The sequence below is a fragment of the Camelina sativa genome, chromosome 11 (assembly GCF_000633955.1).
Source record: "Camelina sativa cultivar DH55 chromosome 11, Cs, whole genome shotgun sequence".
In the NCBI taxonomy this organism is placed as follows: Eukaryota; Viridiplantae; Streptophyta; class Magnoliopsida; order Brassicales; family Brassicaceae; genus Camelina; species Camelina sativa.
In genome coordinates, this window is record NC_025695.1 from 11,730,928 (window position 1) to 11,751,675 (window position 20,748).

Consider the following 20,748-nt stretch of genomic DNA (forward strand, 5'->3'; position numbering starts at 1 on the left):
CTGAACCCGCAAGAACAAAAAAAGATTAAGAAAAGAAAGAAAAAAAGATATATGCATTGAAAATATGACATCTAACTTCAATCATTTGAACAAGGCCTGTCAAAATAAGTTGGTCCATCCATTATAAATATTTTTGTTTATCTATTAGATGTTCATATATATATATATATATATATAGATGGTAAATAGACGATCCGCTCGGAGTGTTTCTCTAGCCGGGACCATGCATATATACTTCGCATAATTTACTACTAATCATACAAAATATTCTGAAAATACCAGTATTTTGGAAGTGGTTCTGGTCTTACCAATCCGAAAGTGAGCAAATTAAGTCTACCAAAATCCTAATTTGAGTTAACCCGAAGAATCAGCTTCTCATAAGTTGCGGATTTTGGCTCGTTCACACTTAACTTGAAACTCATTGGTTCATTATAATTTTGTTAATACATTCATTGACCTAAGGTGAAAATGAGAATGTGGAGGTGGTTCTGGTCTTGAATTGGTCCAACAAATCGTAGACAATAAATAGAGAAAAGAAAAACAAAGCATGTGATGATTGGAATAAGATCCAGCAGATTAACCGTTACCCTGAAACCTTGTCGGCTCATACGTGGTGACTTCCTCTATCACATGCAAAAAAAAATTCCCGATGCAAATATTTACATCAAACAATGTTCCATTGTTGTTTTTTTTCCTATTACTACTAGTATATATTATTGAAATAAAAACCAATTTGTTTCTTTCTTGGTACTTGTGAAATAATTTGATCAGTCAAATGGTTGGCTCCTTCTTCTGATGACTTCTGGAAGAAAAGAAAATTCTCTGAATTGTTCGAGACCACGTGCCACCAAACAGAGTGGATTGAATCATGATCGATCTTTTGTATTTATATACTAATTTACTTGCATACAGAAAAGGAAAGCAAAACTGCAAAACATGTTTCTTTTTTCTTTTTCTTGTTTGTAATAACGTTTTTAACATTTTAGCAAGTTGCATCAAATTTCGTTGAACTCAAACCTTCAATACCGAGGTTATTTCTTGTTCGCTATTTCTTGGATTGCAAGTAAATGAAAGGTGAAAGTTTTTGAGTATCAGAAGACATTTTCTCAGTTTCGAGACGTGTTATACCAGACTCAACAATCCCTGAACGGACATGGAGATCAAACAGAAGATTGAAAAGTACGTTTTAAAACAAACCCAAATGTTGGGGAACTTTAGAAGTTGAACATACAGAACTATTTCGTAGCCACAATGAAATGTAATTGCGTAGCTTACTTGTAATACATAAATAAACTGTGTAAGAACATGTTTGTTGCAACCAAGCTAATAAGAGTCTTGTACTCCAATAATAATGGCCTTATTTCAAACGCTAAGCCCTAACAATACATGTATAGTACCATGTTATTCACTCATCTACGAGATATTAAAGTGTATCAGACTCCTCTTCATGGATCGATTTTTTGAGACGTATTCTTTCGAAATAGACAAGCACTTATATGGTATTAGTATCAAGCAATGCTCAAGTCTCTGCAGTTTCGTCTTTCCTTATAGCTTTCAGTCTTTGTTGAAGTTTCTTGCTTTGTTCAAAATTTACCTTCCGCTTTACAGCTTTCTGCAAAAGTATTGTAAAGATATATCTCTAGTTAAGACAATGTAATCAACCCAAAAAAAAAAGGGGAAAACTTTGAGCTGAAACGTTTGTCTTGTTGGCTATTAGAAGAAACTTACCTCTTGGCGAAAACATCGATCAAGCTTCACTTTAAGCTGTGTACAATCACCGAAGAACTTTCCAATCGGATGATCAGTATGACACTTTTGAAACTCCTCAATTATCTACCAAACATGTGAGTGACATACAGAAGAATTAGTCAGAACAAACAACAAAAAGAGATCAAACTGATTTCCTTTGAAAGGTTTGATCTTTGCCAAATGCAGTTTATGTAGCTTGACTCCACTCAATTTGGCAAAGACTTACTAAAGCTAGAGATATGAGTTTATCACCAACATTATGAAAGAGTTGCATATGAGATAATGGTCTCATAAGACCCATGAGCCCTTGATGTCTCCCCAAAACCTAGGTTATGAGGAGAGGAACCCATGAGCACTTATATATTACCACTCTCTCCCCTATCTCTACCAATGTGGGATCTTATCACATTACATCTATTTACAAAATCTATCTTTTGCATTCTAATGCACAAAATTAAAACACTTCTCAAAGACGCAATCACATAGAGTTAAGCTAAATCACAACGAACACGATTCAGAAATAGAAGTAAGAGAACAAATGCTGTAAAACTCACCTCCAGACACATTGGATGTCTATGAGGTGTAAGTGGAGGATGCATCTTCGTTTACTTCTGTCATAGAAAAAAAAAAAAAAAAAAAAAAAAAAAAAAAAAAAAAAAAAAAAAAANCAGATCTTTCACCTCTATGCTAAAATAGCCACAAGGATGTTAACAGCAGAACCGAGAAAAATCCTCAATTTTATAAACCCTTTTATGTTGAAGGAGCAAGAGAATGGAACTAACAACAAGTCATTGTAATCTGAAACTACGGATCTCAATTAGCTTCAGGAATTAAAGAAAGATGATCAATTCCTCCCAATTTAACAAGACAGGAGGAGAACCACTTGATGTCAACAGCAGAAAGGGTTTACAAAACCACAACTCGAAACAAAACAAAGCCCTAATCGAAGAACAAAATGAGTAAAATTACCTTTTTGATTTGAGCAAATCACACCTGAGAGGGAGAGAGATAGACCTCAGAATCGCTGAAATGGGGAAAGAGAGAGAACGAACGAAGTTATTATGAAAGTTAATGGGCCTATTTTAAAACTTTTGGGTTAATAATGGGCCTTGTTTTTACGCGTTACAAAACGCAGCGTTTTGTATGTTTTGGATGAGAGAATGAGAAAGGAAGGAACTTGGAGGACGACGGCGAACAGAGAGAAGCGCAAATATCAGAGAGAGTAAGAGAGAAGAAGCAGAGGAAGAATAAAAAATCTTACCTTTTTGCCTAACTGTGAAGAATACAGAGGTAAGCTTAACAGTACGTTTTTCGCTTCTTAGAGTAAACGTACCCAATTGGAATTTGACTTCACAATTTATCTTTTGTGGTTGATTTCATTTCTGGTGTAAAATGCAGTGTTTATCCTAAAGCTGAAAAGGAAGAAGCTTTAGGATTTTGGGTTCGTCGTCTTTTCTAAATTGATTCCTCAGGATGCTTTGCTTGAGACATTCATTACCTTATCTGCTTCAAACAAAGGAATCAACCAAGCTCTTCTCCAAAAGGCCTAACAATGTTGTGGTTTGTACTTCTTCTTCAAGAGTTCTCTACTTCAAAAAAGCTTCTTTATCATACATTTTTCTCAGCTCTATTTATTGTTGAAATTGAATAAATCTTCAGGTCTGTGCGGCGAGAGGTCCAAGACCTCGGTCTCCTCGAGTATGGAAAACAAGGAAGAGGATTGGAAGTATCTCCAAGGCTGCTAAAATGATTGATTGTGTAATGCTCTCTCTCTCTCTCTCTCTTTTTGACCCTTTCAATTAGGCTTTCAATCATCCTCTTCATATGTGTAATGGATATGTAGTTAATTCGTTATCCTTGTCTCATAGCTGTTACTGAGATGATATTATCTTATTTATCTTATAGATAAAAGGACTATCGAATGTTAAAGAAGAAGTTTATGGGGCTCTTGATTCCTTCATTGCTTGGGAATTAGAATTCCCTCTTGTTATAGTTAAGAAGGCGTTAGTTATACTTGAAGATGAAGAAGAGTGGAAAAAGATTATTCAGGTATTTTTATTCTAGCAAGAGGAGCTGAGTTTTTCTTTCTTAGTGAGATCAATGTAGAATAAGTTTTTGGATTTTGGTAGGTGACAAAATGGATGCTGAGTAAAGGCCAAGGAAGAACAATGGGAACTTACTTCTCATTACTCAATGCATTAGCAGAAGATAATCGGCTTGACGAAGCTGAGGAGTTGTGGAACAAATTGTTTATGGAACATTTAGAAGGAACTCCAAGAAAGTTTTTCAACAAAATGATCTCTATATATTACAAGAGAGATATGCATCAAAAGCTCTTCGAGGTAAAGTAATAGTCTTTCTTAATTGCAGCCAGTAGAGATATTCTTTTCATACAAGTTGGATCCTGAAACTTAATTGACTGTTTCTTAGGTCTTTGCTGACATGGAGGAGCTTGGAGTTAAACCAAACGTTGCGATTGTGTCTATGGTTGGAAAAGTGTTTGTGAAATTAGGGATGGAGGATAAGTACGAGAAACTGATGAAGAAATATCCCCCACCACAGTGGGAGTTCAGATACATCAAAGGAAGACGTGTTAAGGTCAAGGCAAAACAGCTAAATGAGCTAAGTGAAGGTGAAGGCGGCTTAAGCAGCGACGAAGATAAGGTTGATAATTTGATTGAGAGTAAATCCAGAATGTTGTCAGATAAGGAAGCAAACCAAGATGGTGAGGATCTCAGTGAAGAGGAGGAAGAAGATGAAGATGAAGAAGAAGAAGAAGAAGAACTTTTGGGTATGAATCAAGAGCTTTAGATCATTTAGACTCTTCTTGACTTAAACGTGTTTGCGTCATGAGCTTTTGAGATCGTATCCACCGTTGGATAATGTAAGGAAAAGAGATCGACGGCCAAAGTTCTTCAAAAAAGCATTCTGGTACTGAGCTTGGGTTTCTGACAAGAAAGATTTTGAACTTTTGAGGTTAAAGAGCTTTGAAGAGTGAAAACAAGATATAAATTTAAGAGTCAACTAAAAAGAGTATAAAACTCAGCAAAAGAACAAATACTGTAAAAGTCTTTTGAATTGAGTATGACTGTGTAAGCAAGCACTGAAGAGAGAAACTATTGTATTTCAAATCATAATTACTCCTTAATTGTAGTTTCACTCTTCATCTGATCCCGACTCTTCAGAACTCGAATCCTTCTTGTTTACTTTCTTCTTTGACCCTCTCTTCTTATCTTCTTCATCCTCACTGTATTCACTTTCATAATCCTCCTCTTCGATCTCATCGTCGTCCTCCTCCTCCATGTCTTCTGCATTCTCACCCTCCAAGTTACGGGTTCTTTTCAAAACCTCGACTTTCAGTGATGTCTTTTGGTCACAACCGATCCAAGTATCGCTTACGCAGAAGCAAGTCAAGTTATAAGTACCTTCTGCAGGTGCTAAGATTCTCCCCATTACCAATCTTGACCCACTTTTGACCTTCTCAACAGCTTCTTTAACTGCATCATTTATTTCCTGAACGCTTGCTCCTAATGGTTCCATTGTCTCAGTAATAGCATTCGAAGCAGCGGTTATAGCTCCAGCTTCATCCATGAAATTAACCTTCTGAAAGAACCAGACATTGTTTGCGTCCGCAAGAAGAACCCAAAAGTTTTCCTCTTTGTGGAAAGGAAAGTAAGGCGAGTGAGGAATAGTTCCTATGAGTCCATTTGGACGTTTTAGAGTGATCCAAGATTGAACTGTCATAATGTCGCCTTCCTGAATACCTTCTTCGCCTTCTGTTTTGCAAATGACGTTGATGTTGAGAGACGGTATCATTTCTAACACTTTCTCGATGTCTTGAACATCAGTTTCTGACAAGCCCCCAACCTCTCTGAGCAGTTTAGAACGTTCTTCCAAGCTGAGTTCCTGAAACTCTCGGAATGATTTGACCTGCAACGCTATTGATTTAGCGATAGAGTCGTTGACATGAGGGAGTTGCAAGAAAGGAGCAATGCCGTCTGAAGATGACTTCCTCGCACTAAGAGGAACAGCCTGCAATTAAGCAGCATTGAGTGAGCTAAAAATTCTTAAATATTTTGGGCAAGAATAAAGTTGGAAAAGACTTAAAACCTGAACAATGCTTTGAGATAGCTCCATTACTCCCAGTGCAGGACTTAACCATCCACGCCCTTGTTCATTGCGGGGTATAACCGCCATCTGCAAGAAACTCACAATATCATAAATTTCTGCATTTTTTAATTTCCTATGTTTAAGAACATCAAACGAAAGCTTTTTAGCTCTTATGTTTATCATCAACTTGGCACTAAGCTTTAATTTATCAGTTACAATGTGCTAAGCAAAAAATAGGGAATATAAGCAAGACCTTCATTAAATCTTCAAGTAGGCGAGGCGCAAACTCTAGTACACGCCTGAAATCATTTTGCAGAGTCAGAGACAGAACTGTTGATTCACGAATTAACTGTTTCTGTATCAAAAGCTCAGTCTGTTACAGAGAAGAAAACAATAGAGAAAAGTTAGCATTTTTCAAAATGTGTTCAATACTTAGCTTTATAATGTATTAAAGAACCAACCTTGACAGTTGCAGGATTCTGTTTCCAAAACTTAGCTTCATCTTGCTTCATCTTCTTAGGATCCAGGTTTAGCTCGCTTTTGACAGACGTAAAGAGTTTCTGCAGAGGTTCATCATCCGTTTTACGAACTGGAATCTCTGCATATTCAGCTGCTTTGATGAAAACTTCCATAACTTTTCTTGGAGTTAAAGAGGATTTCAAAGACTCGAAATATGCTTGACGAGTTTCAAGCTTAACGTGACTCCCAGTATACTTTGATGATCTCCAGAGATAGATTGAGGCGATCACCAGTGGCAAGAGAATACATAAACCAACTGTACACAGCAATAAAACCCCACCAGATTCTCCATTCATGTTTAAAATAAATTCAGGTAGAGCCATTCCCATTGTATAACCCTGCATCAGACAAAAACCATATTCTCCATTCATGTTTATAATTAGAATATTAGAAGTTGTGGTTTCGTTTGAGGAAAACACACTATTTCATCATCTAATAGTGAAAAGAAACGCAATGGAGGTTTATATATAATCATTACCTGTCTGCCATCCGGATGACCATACTTCTCAAAGTTTTCACGGGATAACGGATCAGTTAAAGCTTGGTAAGCTTTAGCTATGGACTCCACAAAATATTTATTGGCCTCTGTACATTTACCATACACACATTAGCAATAAGCACATATACCAATGAATCAAAACGGAAGAAATAAAGGACGAGGACCAGTAAGCGTTTTTCAACCTGGATCTGGATTTTTATCAGGATGGTATTGAATAGAGAGTCTTCTATATGCTTTCTTGATTGCTGAATCAGAAGCACCAGGTTCCAAGCCGAGTATACCGAATGGCTCAAAGAGTTGACTCTGTAATATTTACCCAAGATAAGCAAATGAAATTCTCAACCATAAGCAATCTCGGATAAAGCTTGAAGAGAAATTACTAGTTATTATTATTACCTCACGGCTCATGTTCTTAGTGTAAAAGATCAAGAAGATCATTACAAACCAGAGTAGCACAACTGTCAAGTTGCTACATGAAGTGAAGCTAGAGATCTACATAAGATAAAAACAACAAGTTAAAAGAGGTTTACTAAGAACATAGTTACACTAATCATAAGTTAGTAGGGAGAAAAAAAAGAAAAACTAACCCTTTGAGACATGGATCTCTTGTACTTCCCCGAACGGTCACACTCAAGGCATTGACAATGTATGCTTCTTTGTTTCTTCGAAAAAGCACGGCTCAGCTTCACAATTGTATAAGGCACCAACGGAATTGCCATCATTGTCAAAATGAAAATGGGAAACAAAACACTATTCTCTTCTGATTCCGCCATCTTTGGACTCTTCTTGTTGATGAAAGAGCCCTTTAAATCAGAGACTCTGCAGAAACAGAACTGCTCTGTTATGTTTGTTTGGAATCTTAGAAGTTGTGGTTTTGTTTATACTATGACATATCCGGACCAACATGATTAAACAATAGTAAAATTTGACAATCGATCTTAAATCGTGTCCAACAAAATTTGACATTTGCATAACTCCCAAAAATTTGTCTGATTTACAAATTCAAGGAAAAAGAATATGGATTTGAATTGCATGCGATTAAAAAACGAGAAAGGAATCAAGAAAGTTTTTACCTTGATGATAAAGTTTTGGTTGAGAAGAAACTGAATAAACAAAGCAAAGCAGCTGACTTTAGAATCGGATTGCGAAGCCAAAGAAGAAGAAGAAGTGAGGTTTACGAAGGGAGGAGTGATGATGAATCATTACAGCCAATGAAGACAAGACACGTGCCATGAAATTGAGACTTATACGCAGCGTTTGGCTACTCTTTTAGGAAAACTGATGGCGATGTTGACTGATTTGAGAAGAAGATCTAAAAATAATAATGAAGAGCGTGCGGCACACCTGAGTACCTGTGCACTTACCAGCAGAGGATCAGGACTCACACACCCTCAACGACTCATTCATTACTCATGGAGAAGATTCAGGCAAGTTCTAATCTTTTCACAGTTAGTCAAGAACAGAACAACAAAAGGCCAAGGCTTTGTTAATAACCCTTTGAGATTTGAGTTTAAACTTTAAAGAATAGATTTTGGGGTTCGTTAAGAAAAAAAGGCTGAGTTTTTGATTTGGTACAAACGAATGTGAAGCACCTAAATGGCCAAATGGTTCTTCTTCACACAAGTGTTGGATTCATCAAACGGTTATCGACTTCAGCGACTCCATCGACGTCCTCTGCTTCAGATTGGAAAACTCAACTGAATCTGTCCCGAGTAGCCACAGAGATCTCTTCAATTCTCTTACAGCGTCGTAACTGGATCACTCATCTTCAGTATGTTAAATCCAAGCTCCCATGGTCAACACTTACACCGCCGATATTTCTACAGATCCTCCGTGAAACTCGAAAATGCCCTAAAACCACTCTTGATTTCTTCGATTTTGCCAAAACCCATCTCCGGTTTGAACCGGATGTTAGGTCACAGTGTCGAGTAATCGAGGTTGCTACCGAGTCAGGTCTCTTGGAACGAGCAGGAACGCTGTTGCGTCCTCTGTTTGATACTAATTCTGTGTCTTTAGTTGTTGGATCGATGCAACGGTGGTTTGAAGGTGAAGTTTCGCTCTCTGTCTCGCTTAGTTTAGTTCTTGAGTGTTATGCCTTGAAGGGTTGTTACCAAAATGGCTTGGAAGTGTTTGGTTTTATGAGAAGATTGAGACTTTCACCTTCTCAAAGTGCTTATAACTCTCTTCTTGATTCTCTGGTTAAAGAAGGTCAGTTTAGAGTGGCTTTGTGTTTGTTTAGTGCCATGGTTCGAAATCAGGTTGTCTCAGATGGGTTAACTTGGGATTTGGTTGCTCAGATTTTGTGTGAACAAGGGAGTTCAAAGAGTGTTGTTAAATTGATGGAAACAGGTGTTGAAAGCTGCAAGATTTACACCAATCTTGTGGAATGTTATAGCAGAAATGGAGAGTTTGATGCGGTGTTTAATGTGATTCATGAGATGGATGATAAGAAACTAGAGTTGAGTTTCTCTTCTTACTGTTGTGTATTGGATGATGTTTGTAGATTGGGGGATGCTGAGTTGATCGATAAGGTTCTTGGACTGATGGCAAAGAAAAAAATTCTTGCTTTAGATGATGATGCGGTGAATGATCAAATCATTGAAAGACTTTGCGATATGGGGAAAACGTTTGCCTCTGAGATGCTTTTCCGTAAAGCCTGGAATGGTGAAACAGTGAGGTTACGAGATGGGACATACGGTTGTATGTTAAAGGCACTGTCTAGAAAAGGGAGAACAAAAGAAGCTGTTGATGTATATCGATTGATTTGTCGGAAAGGTATTACAGTATTTGATGAGAGTTGTTATAACGAATTCGCTAATGCTCTTTGCCGAGATGATCATATGTCAGAGGAAGACCATGAATTGCTTGTAGATGTTATTAAACGCGGGTTCCTTCCTTGTACGCACAAGTTATCAGAAGTGTTAGCATCTCTATGTAGAGAAAGAAGATGGAAACACGCAGAGAAGCTTCTTGATTCTGTTCTTGAAATGGAGGTTTATTTCGATTCCTTTTCATGTGGGCTATTGATGGATCGTTACTGCAGAAGTGGAAACTTAGAGAAAGCCATGGTACTTCATGAAAAGATTAAAAAGATGAAAGGAAGTTTGGATGTGAATGCTTATAATGCGGTTCTTGATCGGCTTATGATGAGACAAAGAGAGATGGTGGAAGAAGCAGTTGGAGTGTTTGAGTACATGAAAGAGATGAATTCAGTGAACAGCAAGAGTTTTACGATTATGATTCAAGGGTTGTGTCGTGTGAAGGAAATGAAGAAAGCTATGAGATCTCATGATGAAATGTTGAAATTGGGTATGAAACCTGATTTAGTAACCTATAAGCGTATTATCTTAGGTTTCAAATGAAAACTTTTAGTTCAGTTGTAGAATCAAAACACATGTTTATGTTATACAAAAAGTCTAATCTGTGAAGAAAAAAATTACAACAAAATATCAAAGAGAGTTTTGAAGATCAAAGTTTCAAAATTTCAAACAAGAACAAATGGGGAGAAAAGTTGTAATGAATGAATACAATAATAAAGTTTGTTTAATATATATAATGATGACCCTGTTACATGGTTGATTATTTATTGGTCAAGAGGCAGCCATTCCAGTTCTAGTTCTAAGTCACCAGATTCAACATTCTGAAGCTTGATTTGAACCTCCTGTTTCACTTTCCCATCTGCAATGTTAATGATGCTATCTTCTATAAGAGCATTGTCGTGCGATTTCAGCCATTTCCCAATCTGCATATCTCCAAACATCTCAGGGTCTCCGAAAGCCATTGCAGAAGTAATCAGAGGTTGGATGTCAATCTCAGCTTCTCCCATTATGTCATCAGCAGAAAATGTGTCATAATCAAACACTTGCTGCAAATGTCAGAAAGTAAGACAAAAAGGACCGTAAGGGAAAATATTCTGTTTACAGATTCATCAAAAGTAGAAACTGAGTCTATAGAAATTTTAGACCAAGCTTTTACCAATTTCACTGAGCCATAGTTATGAGGAACAGAGAGCATGAGTTCCTCATTCCAGACCGGGTTTAAGTTGCTCTTCACTACAGTAGATTGAGCCTTCTGGTAATATGATGATAAAGATCATAGAAATGAGTTGACAATAATGATCACATACACAATGGTAAGAACATATAAATATGTAACGCATTCACTTAATTACCTGTTGTCCTAGAGTCAACACAACATAGGGATCACTTGACATCATATCTCGGATGGCTAAATTGGTACCCTTTTTAATAGTCACCTTCAACAATCCAATAAACTCAACCATGCCTTCAAGTTGCTGTCATTGTTTACAAAAAAGGGGAAATGTGTTAAACACCATGAAATCAGAAGACTTAGCAATATCCAAGTTCAAAGAGTTTGCTCCACTTGATTATAACAGTAAGATGAAAAATAAAGAAGCTTTACCGGCTGTTGCGATGATGAATTTGTACGAAAGCTATCAACAATCTTTTTAGATAGACTTGATGAAAGATATGCTGAACTCTTTGTACTAGAGGCCTTCCCGGATGTGATCCGCAAGCTTGGTTTCAGAAACTCTTGGTGCTCATATTTCGACCTGAAATAAAGATTTGAAGATGAATATTTTACTAAAATACTAATGAAGGCATATACACTATCTATCAGGTTGTCTTAACCTACCTAATGAACCTCATACGCTGGTCATGACTAGCATCAGGTCCAGGCTTAGAGCTTCCTTCGGGTATAAACGCCTCGTAAATTGAATTTGCAGAGGCATTTCCTCCAATTTCAATCATAGAATCGACTTCTTCATCTGACCATTCATCCAATGTCACGGATAAGACCTGGAAAGATGAAAACTATCAATACACTTGCAAAAGATTCTGTCAAGAAGAAGTGGTGAAGGAATCCACATCTTAATGCAATCCAATGGCAAATGCATAACCTTTGAGATATGAGTGCCAAGGCTTCTGTGAACACCACAACATTTCAAGCATATAAACACTCCGATATTAGCCGACCTGTAATAAGCCACCAATGCCTTGATTAAACAACTAAAAGATTGTGGGTATACTAAAAACGGAACAAACACAAAAAGGACACAAGTAGGGAGACAAAGAAAAGGTATGGCAGGAAAACAAAACATAACAGTAGTCAAACTGCAAGAGAAGCATACAATGTTTACTCGAATGAAACATTAAAGAATCGCAAAAACTTACGCCCACTTAGGATCTGGAGCGCCACAATCAGCGCATACTCGGTTATCAGATTGAGTTAAAAGATCCCTTATTCTCCTTTTACCTGTGAACCAACCAATAAGGTGGAATATAAATCAGTCACACCACAAACACATTTGTGAATTCCACACCAGAAGTAGAAACATCATATGAGACTATATATATGAACACACAAAGTCTAAATCTTCCATAGAATAAAATGGTTTACCTGAGCCAGGCTTTCCGAGTCCGGCTCCAGAATAACTCATTGCTCTTATAAAAAGCTAGCAATCATCAAACAGAATCCTACAAACAGAACAAAGAAAACACACACGCACACAATAACGTTAGCAAATATCAAACCTTTCATCATTTAAATGCAAAAAGCCTTAAAGAGATCAAAACCAAACATTTTGGGAAAACCATGACCGCAGAAATACCAAGAACTTATCATTTCCAATACCCATTGTAGATCATTCAGCAACGATTCATATTTCCATAAATCGAAAATGCAAAACTAAGGAGACCAAAAAGAAAAAAAAATCCAAATCTTTATCCATTGCAGCAGATACCATTTCAACGACGAAAACATGACCGACAGGAAAAAGTCGACTTACAGAGAATGAAACTCAAACTCGATTGGATACAGAATGATCAGAAACGGAAAAAAAAAAAAGAAGAAAGAAAGATGTAAGGTATTTGGAACAAAAGAAGATATAGAGATTAGATTAGATTGGATTGGACGTTCTTACCAAGGGAGAGAGGGCACAGTAGAGAGAGAGAGAGACAGATATGTTCTTCCCTCTATAACAAAAATTTCAGACGAACAAAAATAATTGTTATTGTCTTACAAAAATGACAACTACGTCTACGTGCTTTTCTTTTCTCTTTTTTTTTTTTTTAATTTTATTTTTCTCATACATTTCCTTGTCGTTGACTAGTTTCTTTTATTCAGAATATATATATAAATTATTATTATTATTAGCTTTATTTGTTTTCAGCCCAATATTATTTCTTAATTTTGTTTAAGACTTTTAACTTTCTAACTAATAGTAATAAAGTGTTAATAATTATGAAATTTATTTGATTTAATGATGAGTTAATCTCATTTGATTTGGTTTTGGTGGTTCAACGAAAAGGGCTACGGAAAGAGACTCTCTTGATAACTTTTTAAGACTAAACTGAGAGAGTTCTCAAGTAAACTCTGAAATTCTTTCGAATTGTCTAATCACCATTCCATAATCTATAAGCAAATACTACTACAAAACTTAAAACGCAGAAACCAAAAAAAAAGAAGATCCGTCATATAGTGAATTCTTCAAGTTCTTCAAGCAGATTTCAACTTGTTCGATGCTGCTGCGAGCTGAGAGAGTGTTCTGTGTCCAACGAACAACAGAAACACTCCCAACAAGGAAACTCCCTTTAGTGTCGTGAACAGATCCAACTGCAGAATGCAACAAAACAAAACAATATTGTGATGAATACTTTGATGCAATGGTCCTTACAGTCTTAAACAAGAATCGAGGGTTATGAAAAGACTTGCCTTCCACCAGAACAGTACATAGAGAAGCAGAACAGCAGCAATTCCGCCATGGAAAAGTAGAGCGGGTACTGCAGAACCAGCCGATGATGGGAAGCTCTTTATATTCGCTCCCAACTGTGTAAGCTGAAACATAAAAAAAGGTTTATATGAGAGTAGTGAAACAATTGTGATAATGTTCTTCGTATATTATTTACAAGCAAAGGGAGACTAACCCCAATCAGGAAACCGATAAATGGGAGGACTATAAGACCCAAGAAAACTAGTGAGAGCTGTTTTGCTGGAAGCTTTTCAGGAATCCTGAAGATGTGTGATATTTCAGCTTTTGGTCCATATCTTGAGAGAGGCTCAGTAGATTGCACAGGAGGACGAGGCGCCTTCTCTGGACGCTCTGGTAGGTCTAGTTCGATGTTCCCAATATTACTCAATAAAGAGTTCTCCTGGAAAAGGAGAAAGGAAGATAATAACATTGTTCAAATTCCCGAAACATAAATCAACTGCATTGGAACTGAAAGAACAGTACTTACCATCGAAGCATCTCCAATGGTTAGTTGGATCTCATATTTACCAGAGAGGTAGTAGAGCTTCTCAACCAATCCAAGAAAATCCTAAAAAAAATTAACATTAATCATTAATATTGTATTGGGCGCCAAAAATGAAGATAAGTCGAGACAGAACAAAAAACAAGAAGATAATAAGTATTCTATGCAAAAGAAATTCAAAATGTAGTAGTATAAGGAACTTAACTAGAACTAATTCAGACTTCTTTGCAGAAGTTTTCACGAGAAAGATATGCTCGACCTGTGACTCATGTTTCAGCTTGAAAAATGCCTGCATGGAAGTAAACAATTCAAGAAAGCGAACAGTGCAAAAAAATTAATAAAGTGGGATCAGGAATGAACAAACCTGGTGTGGCTTAAATACATGGCCAAGTGGAGTAGTTAACTGGAATGACAAGCGTAGCTTTTGGAGGTGGTTTGCGGATAATGATACTGCTCCGTCTTTAGTTAAATCTAACCTACAAATTTGCAAAGAGAAACAGGAAACAAAATGATGATTCTAAGCACAAGAAAAAAGATGAAAAATATCTATTTTGGAAGAAATAAATGGTATAAATTTCCTAAGAAAAATGGTTAAGCAAGCAATCACAGTAGGCGAAAAGGAAGTTGTTTAACAATAATACAGGTGACATACTTTTTCTGAGATTCAACGCTCCCAATGTCACTGTCAAGTACAGCAATTTCAGCATTCTCAATGCTAATAACTCCTGTGGCGGCTATAAGCACTTTTGTTTGAGCTTCGGTTACGTATACTTTCTCATTTGCTGAATCATCTAAAACAATCTGCAGAAGACAAAGCATAGCATGTTATTAATATACACCAATATGAAGTCTTTGGGTGTAATAAAAAACTAACAAGGGCAATACCTCAAATATAAATGTATACTTTCCAACATCAAAGTTTTTGGGAAAAGACTCCAGGAAGTATGTTGCACTGTCAGCGTCAAACTTAAGCTCCTGTACTCATAACATGTCATGGAAACATGTAAACCGGCCCAACGCAGAGAAAACCAAACATTTACGAATGCGAGCTCAAACAGTCAGAGAAGCTACATTATTTTACCTGGTTGTTAATTACAGAAGAATCCATTGCTCTAGAACTTATAGCTTGTGCGAGCTTCACACTAAGAGCTGGTGCCGTAGAACCGAGTACAGTGCTAACTTTAACCTAGTATTAGATAAAGATTAAAATATTAGAATAATATACCAAAAAAACGTAATGAATGAAGGGTCTAGTCATTATGAAATAGATGAGAGACCTCTACTAAGAATATGCACTGCTATAAGAATGAGCAATCTCTAAACCAAATATCAGCTAATCCAAAAGTTCTAGCCAGAAAATCCTAAGTTATGACTTTTAATACTAAGCTACCACTAATCAGCAGGGAGCCGTAATCATAGCCAGTAAACCCGAAGTTCTTATGACTTCCCTACTAAACTACCACTAATCAACAGGGACACGTAAACAAAGCCAGAGAGATCAAAGTTAAGACTTCCCTACTAAAAGTAAAGCACCCAGAACTCTGAAGAGAGTGTATGAACCCAAGAGGGGAAACAAATAAGATTACGGAAAGAGAAAAAGAAAATCCAAACCATGCCAGTCACATTTTGATGCAAGTTTATGATAAGGTACCTTCAAAGGCTCTTTCTTTGACAATGAAATGACAGTTGATGGAAGAGACAAGATGAGTGGAACAGAAAACCTGAAATGATAGAGAATGACATAGAACATATTATTGTTCCGATAGAATGACGAAGTTTCAGCGAGAGCATAAGAGAAATTTCACGAGTGTTGGAACTTTTAAACTTCTATTCGTCCTTACTGATATCTTTCTGCAGTATTTCTTTTCTAAAAAATTTACAGATACTACAAGACATGCAAAACAATTTGACAATGTAAAGGGAAACAGTTCCCTCTATCAAAAGCAATTGTTAAATACAGAGGAACAGAAGTAACAGTTAATCCTTGAAAATCTATGGCTTTCACTCACTCAATTCAAGGTTACTAAAATCTGGTCTTCCATGTGTACTGAAATCAACTGAAACGAAAATGCAGAAAATGGCATGAAAGTAGCATTACCTGTTGTCTTCCAAACAAGCTAGTGCATCTATTTGGTTGAAGAAGTCCTTGGCATCACCAGGAATTCCAACACCAAGAAGGAATTTGGCAAGACCAACTATCTTATCACCTGGAAGCTGCATGAGAGAATGGGAACACGAATGTGAATTATCAACGCATCTGGCAGAATAGGATAAACAGAAATATGAGTTTTACATACGTTCAGTCCTGTAGATTCTGAAGCTGCAAATGACGTAATCCCTTTAATTACTGATGCAGTAGTTGAGATTGGGCCTTGACTTGCATCGACAGACTTCTCATCGAAATATAATGTCCCATCGTCTAAAATGCCAAAAAAATAATCAAACCATAAACGCAAAACCCAACAAATGAAGCTATTGAAGAGAATTTCTTATGCACATAGCCAAATACATAAGATAACAAGTCGTTTACTGCATACCATATTTTTGGATACCGTCAAATAGCTTCAGGATACCAGTCTTCAATGTCTGGATCTACAAGATGACAAACATGAATGAAGATATCATCACATAACCAAGATTAATCACCCAAACTACTAGATAAAATAGCAAAAAAGAATTCAAAGAAACCACCACCATAATCCAATAAGAAATCAGGCAGACATGCATAACTATCAAAACACAATTCTTTATAACTATCAAAACAAAATTGTAGAACACAATTCCCTGTAGCTAGGACTTGGAATTTATAATAATCAGAACACAATTCTATATTTTAGTTACTAAAAGAGTTCGAGACCAAAAGTAGATCAACACTAAACCAAGATATTGTAGTGATGTCTCATCAAAATATATTCTCAGGAAATCAGTATTATAGTGGTTCAAAGATCTCATTGGTTCACTTACCAATGATTGATCAATCTCTGAAGGTGCTAATGAAATCACTCCAGCAAGCGTTTCGAAGGCTAAGCCTGAGGAAAACAAAATCTTATGTTTAGAAGAATGAAAGATATAACAATGAAGCAAAGATAGTGAACAAGCTGAAGCAAGAATGGATGAGATGCATAATCTAAAAAGGTTTGTCATTAACGTTTGAGCATTGTGAAGTACGAAGGGCTGATCCAATTTGTACTACTTACCAGCAGCAAAGGTGCTTGATTCAGGATTGTTGGAGCTGTAGCGCCATCTTCCATCAGTCTGGCTAAGAGTCTGACACAAATGCACTATATCAGCCAAATTTTACTCAGAAAACAATCTAAGTAGAGTAATACAGTAACTGAATTTCAGTAACATGTCCACAATATACACACTTCTATCAGAGTTTAAAATTAATATTCAAAATGTACAATGTAACATCTGATAGTTCAACAACAACAAAATAAAAGGTGAGCTAGAAATGTTCAAACCTTGATGGAGCGGAAAATGGCTTCGGCATCTCCGATACTTAGATCAGTTCCAGGAAATTGCTCCTGCAATTCCGGAAAGGCGAGGTCAAACCTGAAGCCAGTAATAAGGAAAAGCAGAAAGCCAAAGCTATGGAGTTGAATAAAACAAAACTATTCCCAAAACTATTTTTACACTTCCAAGTAATGAGACGAAACTAACAAAACTCTCTTAATATTACTCTTTGGAAAAGGTACTCAATCCCACTCAAGACGTCCATCAAAAGTCTAATTCGTATTTACCTTAACAAGCACCAAGCCTCTGACAGAATAGTAGAAATCAAGCAATGACTTTGCACCTTTAACACCAGCTTGAAGTTGAGAAACAATGTCCTTCAAAAGAGGGAAAAAAAAAATGAACATACTTTAACCACTTAAAGGTAAACGACTTTTGGAGACAATTGTTTACCTTAAGAAGAACAGCTTCACCAGTTTTACATTTTAGAATCCCATTAACGCTTAAAGCATAGAATGCATCCTTTAGAGTAGAAGAAGACGATCCTAGAACTTTAACCACATTCTCACAAGTCGCTGAGCTAAGATCAGACTTTTTATCAATTCCAAGAATCTCCAAAGTCTTTAATGCTTCATAAGCCTCCTCTAAGCTGATTAAAGAAAAAAAACTCAAACTTTTAGATAGGTAAACACACAAAACAATTCATGAACTAAGTAGTAATCAGTGAAATGTCATTAAAACACCCTAAATCAAAACAAATGCTAACTAAGTATATAGAGAAACAAACCTTTTGTAGGATCCATCGACAGGTACGAAGACATCCACAGCCGCAGATCGGTGAGAGTCTGAGATCGGCTGGAAAACAGAAGCAGCACCGCAGATTGCTACGGCGAGTATGAGAACCAGAAACCGTAAGCCACTTCCAGCCATCATCACTGCAGAAGCAAAAAAAAAAAAAACAGATAAAATCATCAAAATCAAAACACAATTACGCATCTACGACGGATGGATCCGGAAAAAAAAAAAAAAAACACAACAGGACATTTAAGCTTCTTACAGATCGGAAGCAGATCGGTACAAGGCAAAGAAGAGGATCAGAGGTCGACGAGTCTCAGTAGTCAACGGAGACTGAGGTTTGTGGAAAGCGTAGGATCGATCTAATGGCTTTTGAACCCCAGAGGACGACGAAACAGAGCACAAAAGGATAAACAAAAAATATGAGTGTGAGAGTTTGATGACAGTAACTGAAATGACTCATTTACCCTCGCTTCCAGCTTATTTTACACTCCAGTGACATTGTGGGTTTAGGTACGAAACGACGACGTATCAGAAAACCCTAAAACCTTTAACAGTTCAACCACCATTGTCGTTTCAAACAGAGAGCTCCGCTCTGAGGAGAAATCAGAATCACAAGAATGATCCGATTCGCGAGATCGAAACCTAGAATTGAGCTAGTGGGTTACGATCTTCTTCAGAAATGTTACGCTAGTGGAACCCCTAAAGGAAAATCAAAGCTGAAGACAGGCCAACCACTGAAGCGCAACAAACTCACAATCAAGAAAGGCGGCGGAGGTGGAGAGGAAGCGGGTAAGGGAAAAGGAAGAATCTCAGATGAGAAGCAGAAGCTATACGACCAATGCATAAACGCTCCTTGCCCTGTTCGTTACCTACGACCCAAGGATATAGAACGAGAGGCGAAACGAGAGAAGCTAGGGTTGATCAGTAAGGCGAGACAACGAGAGATTGAGATTCAGAAGAAAAGTGGATATAAAATGGGAGTTGTTACTTCCACTGAGCCGATTAGGATTGGGACTCCGGGATTGGATTACATTTCTTTAGGGATTTTTACGGAAGATGAGTTGCCTAAGTATAAAGTTACGGTGGAGGATGGGAAGAGACTTGCTAAAGAGTATAGTAGAGTGCTTATGAGAGAGCATAGGGCGAGACGTGTGGCGGAGACTAATTTGTTCAAGTTGAGGAAAGCTGCTGTTGAGGCATTGCCTGAGCATTTGAAGAAGGCTGCTTTAGTGCGTGATTTGACTCCATTTCCGGCTAATCGAGGTATGGCTACACTTACTCCTCCTATTGAAGGGTATCTAGAGAAGATTATGAATGCAGCTAATAAGAGGAACTCAGGTAAAGAGAAGCTGAGATGATCTTCCAAAAGGTTAGAGGAATATGTCTTTCCGCCGTTAGTTTTTTTCACTCTTTGTGTTGGAGATGAGTTGTGTTGATTGGATTTCGATCAAAGGAAACAACTTTGAGACATTTTACTAGTTTGTGATGATCTTCCTGAAATAAAATTTGGCCATATTGGCTATTACGACTCTATGGTCCTTTTTTACTTTCTTCTGTTTGAGGTTAAGTTATATCATATCGACTTGTGAATGGTGAAGTTGTCTAGGATGCAAAATGGAACCATCCTCTTGTTTGAGGCTTTAACTGTGTACATACAGTAGATTTGAAAGAAGGAATATGCAAACAGGATCAAGGAAAAGAGATATATAAAAACAGGCTTCATTAGACCCAAATCTACATGTCTTAGTTGGATCACTCTTTTATATCTGTTTTCCTCATCTGGTCTCTTGGGTTTACATACATTTAGGATGTCTACTGACCTTTTGTGAAGGCCACTGGGTCATGTGATCAAATTGAAAAGTTAGGAGTGATCAGCTTCAAACTTGGTGCATCTTTTAAATCCTCACCATAATCATACTCCTAGATAGTGATTAGCAAATAAAGAACTCTAGAGTAACTTGGAAATCTACAACAAAATGACACTTGTTTAATCCATACGCGAATTGGGTTTTTGTGCTTTGAGCTTAGTGTTGGATGTATTTAATCATATTATGATAAATGTATAACTGAAGTTCTGTAGAGCGTTTTCTAGGAGATGATGTCCTGCTTCTGCTTGTGGCTTCTTCCTTCATTCAAATATGCATTGTTTTTGGGGTATTTCATTCAGGCTCTCCAAATTCAATTTCTGCAGTTTCTTACCCGGTTGAGTGCAATGGCAAGAGTCCAAAGCTACAAGACCACCACGATTCTCCAGGAAACATCATAATTTTAAAGCCGTAGAAGTCTAGTCTTAAAGAGAATTCTCTTTCTTCTCTACAATGTCTAAAAAAAAAAAAAAAAAAA

At 37.0% G+C, this 20,748-nt stretch overlaps 7 protein-coding genes across 10 annotated transcripts; 3 read left to right on the plus strand and 4 right to left on the minus strand.

Moving 5' to 3' along the window:
• LOC104722940 (COX assembly mitochondrial protein 2 homolog) lies at positions 1,181 to 2,805 on the minus strand. The gene is made up of 4 exons (XM_010441202.2): positions 2,719 to 2,805; positions 2,304 to 2,360; positions 1,729 to 1,833; positions 1,181 to 1,612 (listed from the first exon to the last, which is right to left on the minus strand). The coding sequence occupies exons 2-4, from the start codon at positions 2,346 to 2,348 to the stop codon at positions 1,520 to 1,522; spliced, it is 243 nt and encodes an 80-aa protein (XP_010439504.1). The 5' UTR covers positions 2,349 to 2,360; positions 2,719 to 2,805; the 3' UTR covers positions 1,181 to 1,519.
• On the plus strand, positions 2,925 to 4,897 carry LOC104722942 (pentatricopeptide repeat-containing protein At4g21190). Its single transcript, XM_010441204.2, has 6 exons — positions 2,925 to 3,039; positions 3,148 to 3,309; positions 3,409 to 3,507; positions 3,655 to 3,798; positions 3,879 to 4,091; positions 4,180 to 4,897. Exons 2-6 carry the CDS (start codon positions 3,223 to 3,225, stop codon positions 4,558 to 4,560), a joined length of 924 nt encoding a protein of 307 aa, XP_010439506.1. The 5' UTR covers positions 2,925 to 3,039; positions 3,148 to 3,222; the 3' UTR covers positions 4,561 to 4,897.
• Positions 4,756 to 8,051, minus strand: LOC104722941 (dnaJ protein ERDJ2B). The gene is made up of 9 exons (XM_010441203.2): positions 7,951 to 8,051; positions 7,465 to 7,696; positions 7,274 to 7,369; positions 7,060 to 7,180; positions 6,857 to 6,963; positions 6,321 to 6,716; positions 6,113 to 6,232; positions 5,860 to 5,946; positions 4,756 to 5,781 (listed from the first exon to the last, which is right to left on the minus strand). The coding sequence occupies exons 2-9, from the start codon at positions 7,648 to 7,650 to the stop codon at positions 4,906 to 4,908; spliced, it is 1,989 nt and encodes a 662-aa protein (XP_010439505.1). The 5' UTR covers positions 7,651 to 7,696; positions 7,951 to 8,051; the 3' UTR covers positions 4,756 to 4,905.
• Positions 8,235 to 10,265, plus strand: LOC104722944 (pentatricopeptide repeat-containing protein At4g21170). Its single transcript, XM_010441205.2, has one exon. The coding sequence runs from the start codon at positions 8,482 to 8,484 to the stop codon at positions 10,237 to 10,239; it is 1,758 nt and encodes a 585-aa protein (XP_010439507.1). The 5' UTR covers positions 8,235 to 8,481; the 3' UTR covers positions 10,240 to 10,265.
• Positions 10,300 to 12,925, minus strand: LOC104722945 (ADP-ribosylation factor GTPase-activating protein AGD12). 4 transcript variants are annotated; one of them, XM_010441211.1, is made up of 9 exons: positions 12,822 to 12,925; positions 12,299 to 12,375; positions 12,073 to 12,154; positions 11,799 to 11,874; positions 11,534 to 11,697; positions 11,300 to 11,450; positions 11,049 to 11,171; positions 10,853 to 10,945; positions 10,300 to 10,742 (listed from the first exon to the last, which is right to left on the minus strand). In XM_010441211.1, exons 2-9 carry the CDS (start codon positions 12,336 to 12,338, stop codon positions 10,461 to 10,463), a joined length of 1,011 nt encoding a protein of 336 aa, XP_010439513.1. In that variant the 5' UTR covers positions 12,339 to 12,375; positions 12,822 to 12,925; the 3' UTR covers positions 10,300 to 10,460. The 4 variants fall into 4 exon arrangements, with proteins under 4 accessions (XP_010439513.1, XP_010439508.1, XP_010439509.1 ...); XM_010441206.1 differs by having other exon boundaries at positions 10,853 to 10,948; XM_010441207.2 differs by lacking the exon at positions 12,822 to 12,925 and adding an exon at positions 12,687 to 12,796 and having other exon boundaries at positions 10,853 to 10,948.
• Positions 13,212 to 18,826, minus strand: LOC104722946 (dolichyl-diphosphooligosaccharide--protein glycosyltransferase subunit 2). Its single transcript, XM_010441212.1, has 20 exons — positions 18,665 to 18,826; positions 18,395 to 18,542; positions 18,061 to 18,256; positions 17,895 to 17,984; positions 17,616 to 17,678; positions 17,349 to 17,418; positions 17,116 to 17,180; positions 16,689 to 16,743; positions 16,449 to 16,570; positions 16,250 to 16,365; positions 15,803 to 15,872; positions 15,233 to 15,337; positions 15,037 to 15,126; positions 14,804 to 14,952; positions 14,516 to 14,627; positions 14,357 to 14,440; positions 14,137 to 14,217; positions 13,825 to 14,049; positions 13,613 to 13,735; positions 13,212 to 13,513 (listed from the first exon to the last, which is right to left on the minus strand). The coding sequence occupies exons 2-20, from the start codon at positions 18,538 to 18,540 to the stop codon at positions 13,397 to 13,399; spliced, it is 2,079 nt and encodes a 692-aa protein (XP_010439514.1). The 5' UTR covers positions 18,541 to 18,542; positions 18,665 to 18,826; the 3' UTR covers positions 13,212 to 13,396.
• LOC104722947 lies at positions 18,942 to 19,951 on the plus strand. The gene has a single exon (XM_010441213.2). It carries the CDS (start codon positions 19,023 to 19,025, stop codon positions 19,761 to 19,763), a length of 741 nt encoding a protein of 246 aa, XP_010439515.1. The 5' UTR covers positions 18,942 to 19,022; the 3' UTR covers positions 19,764 to 19,951.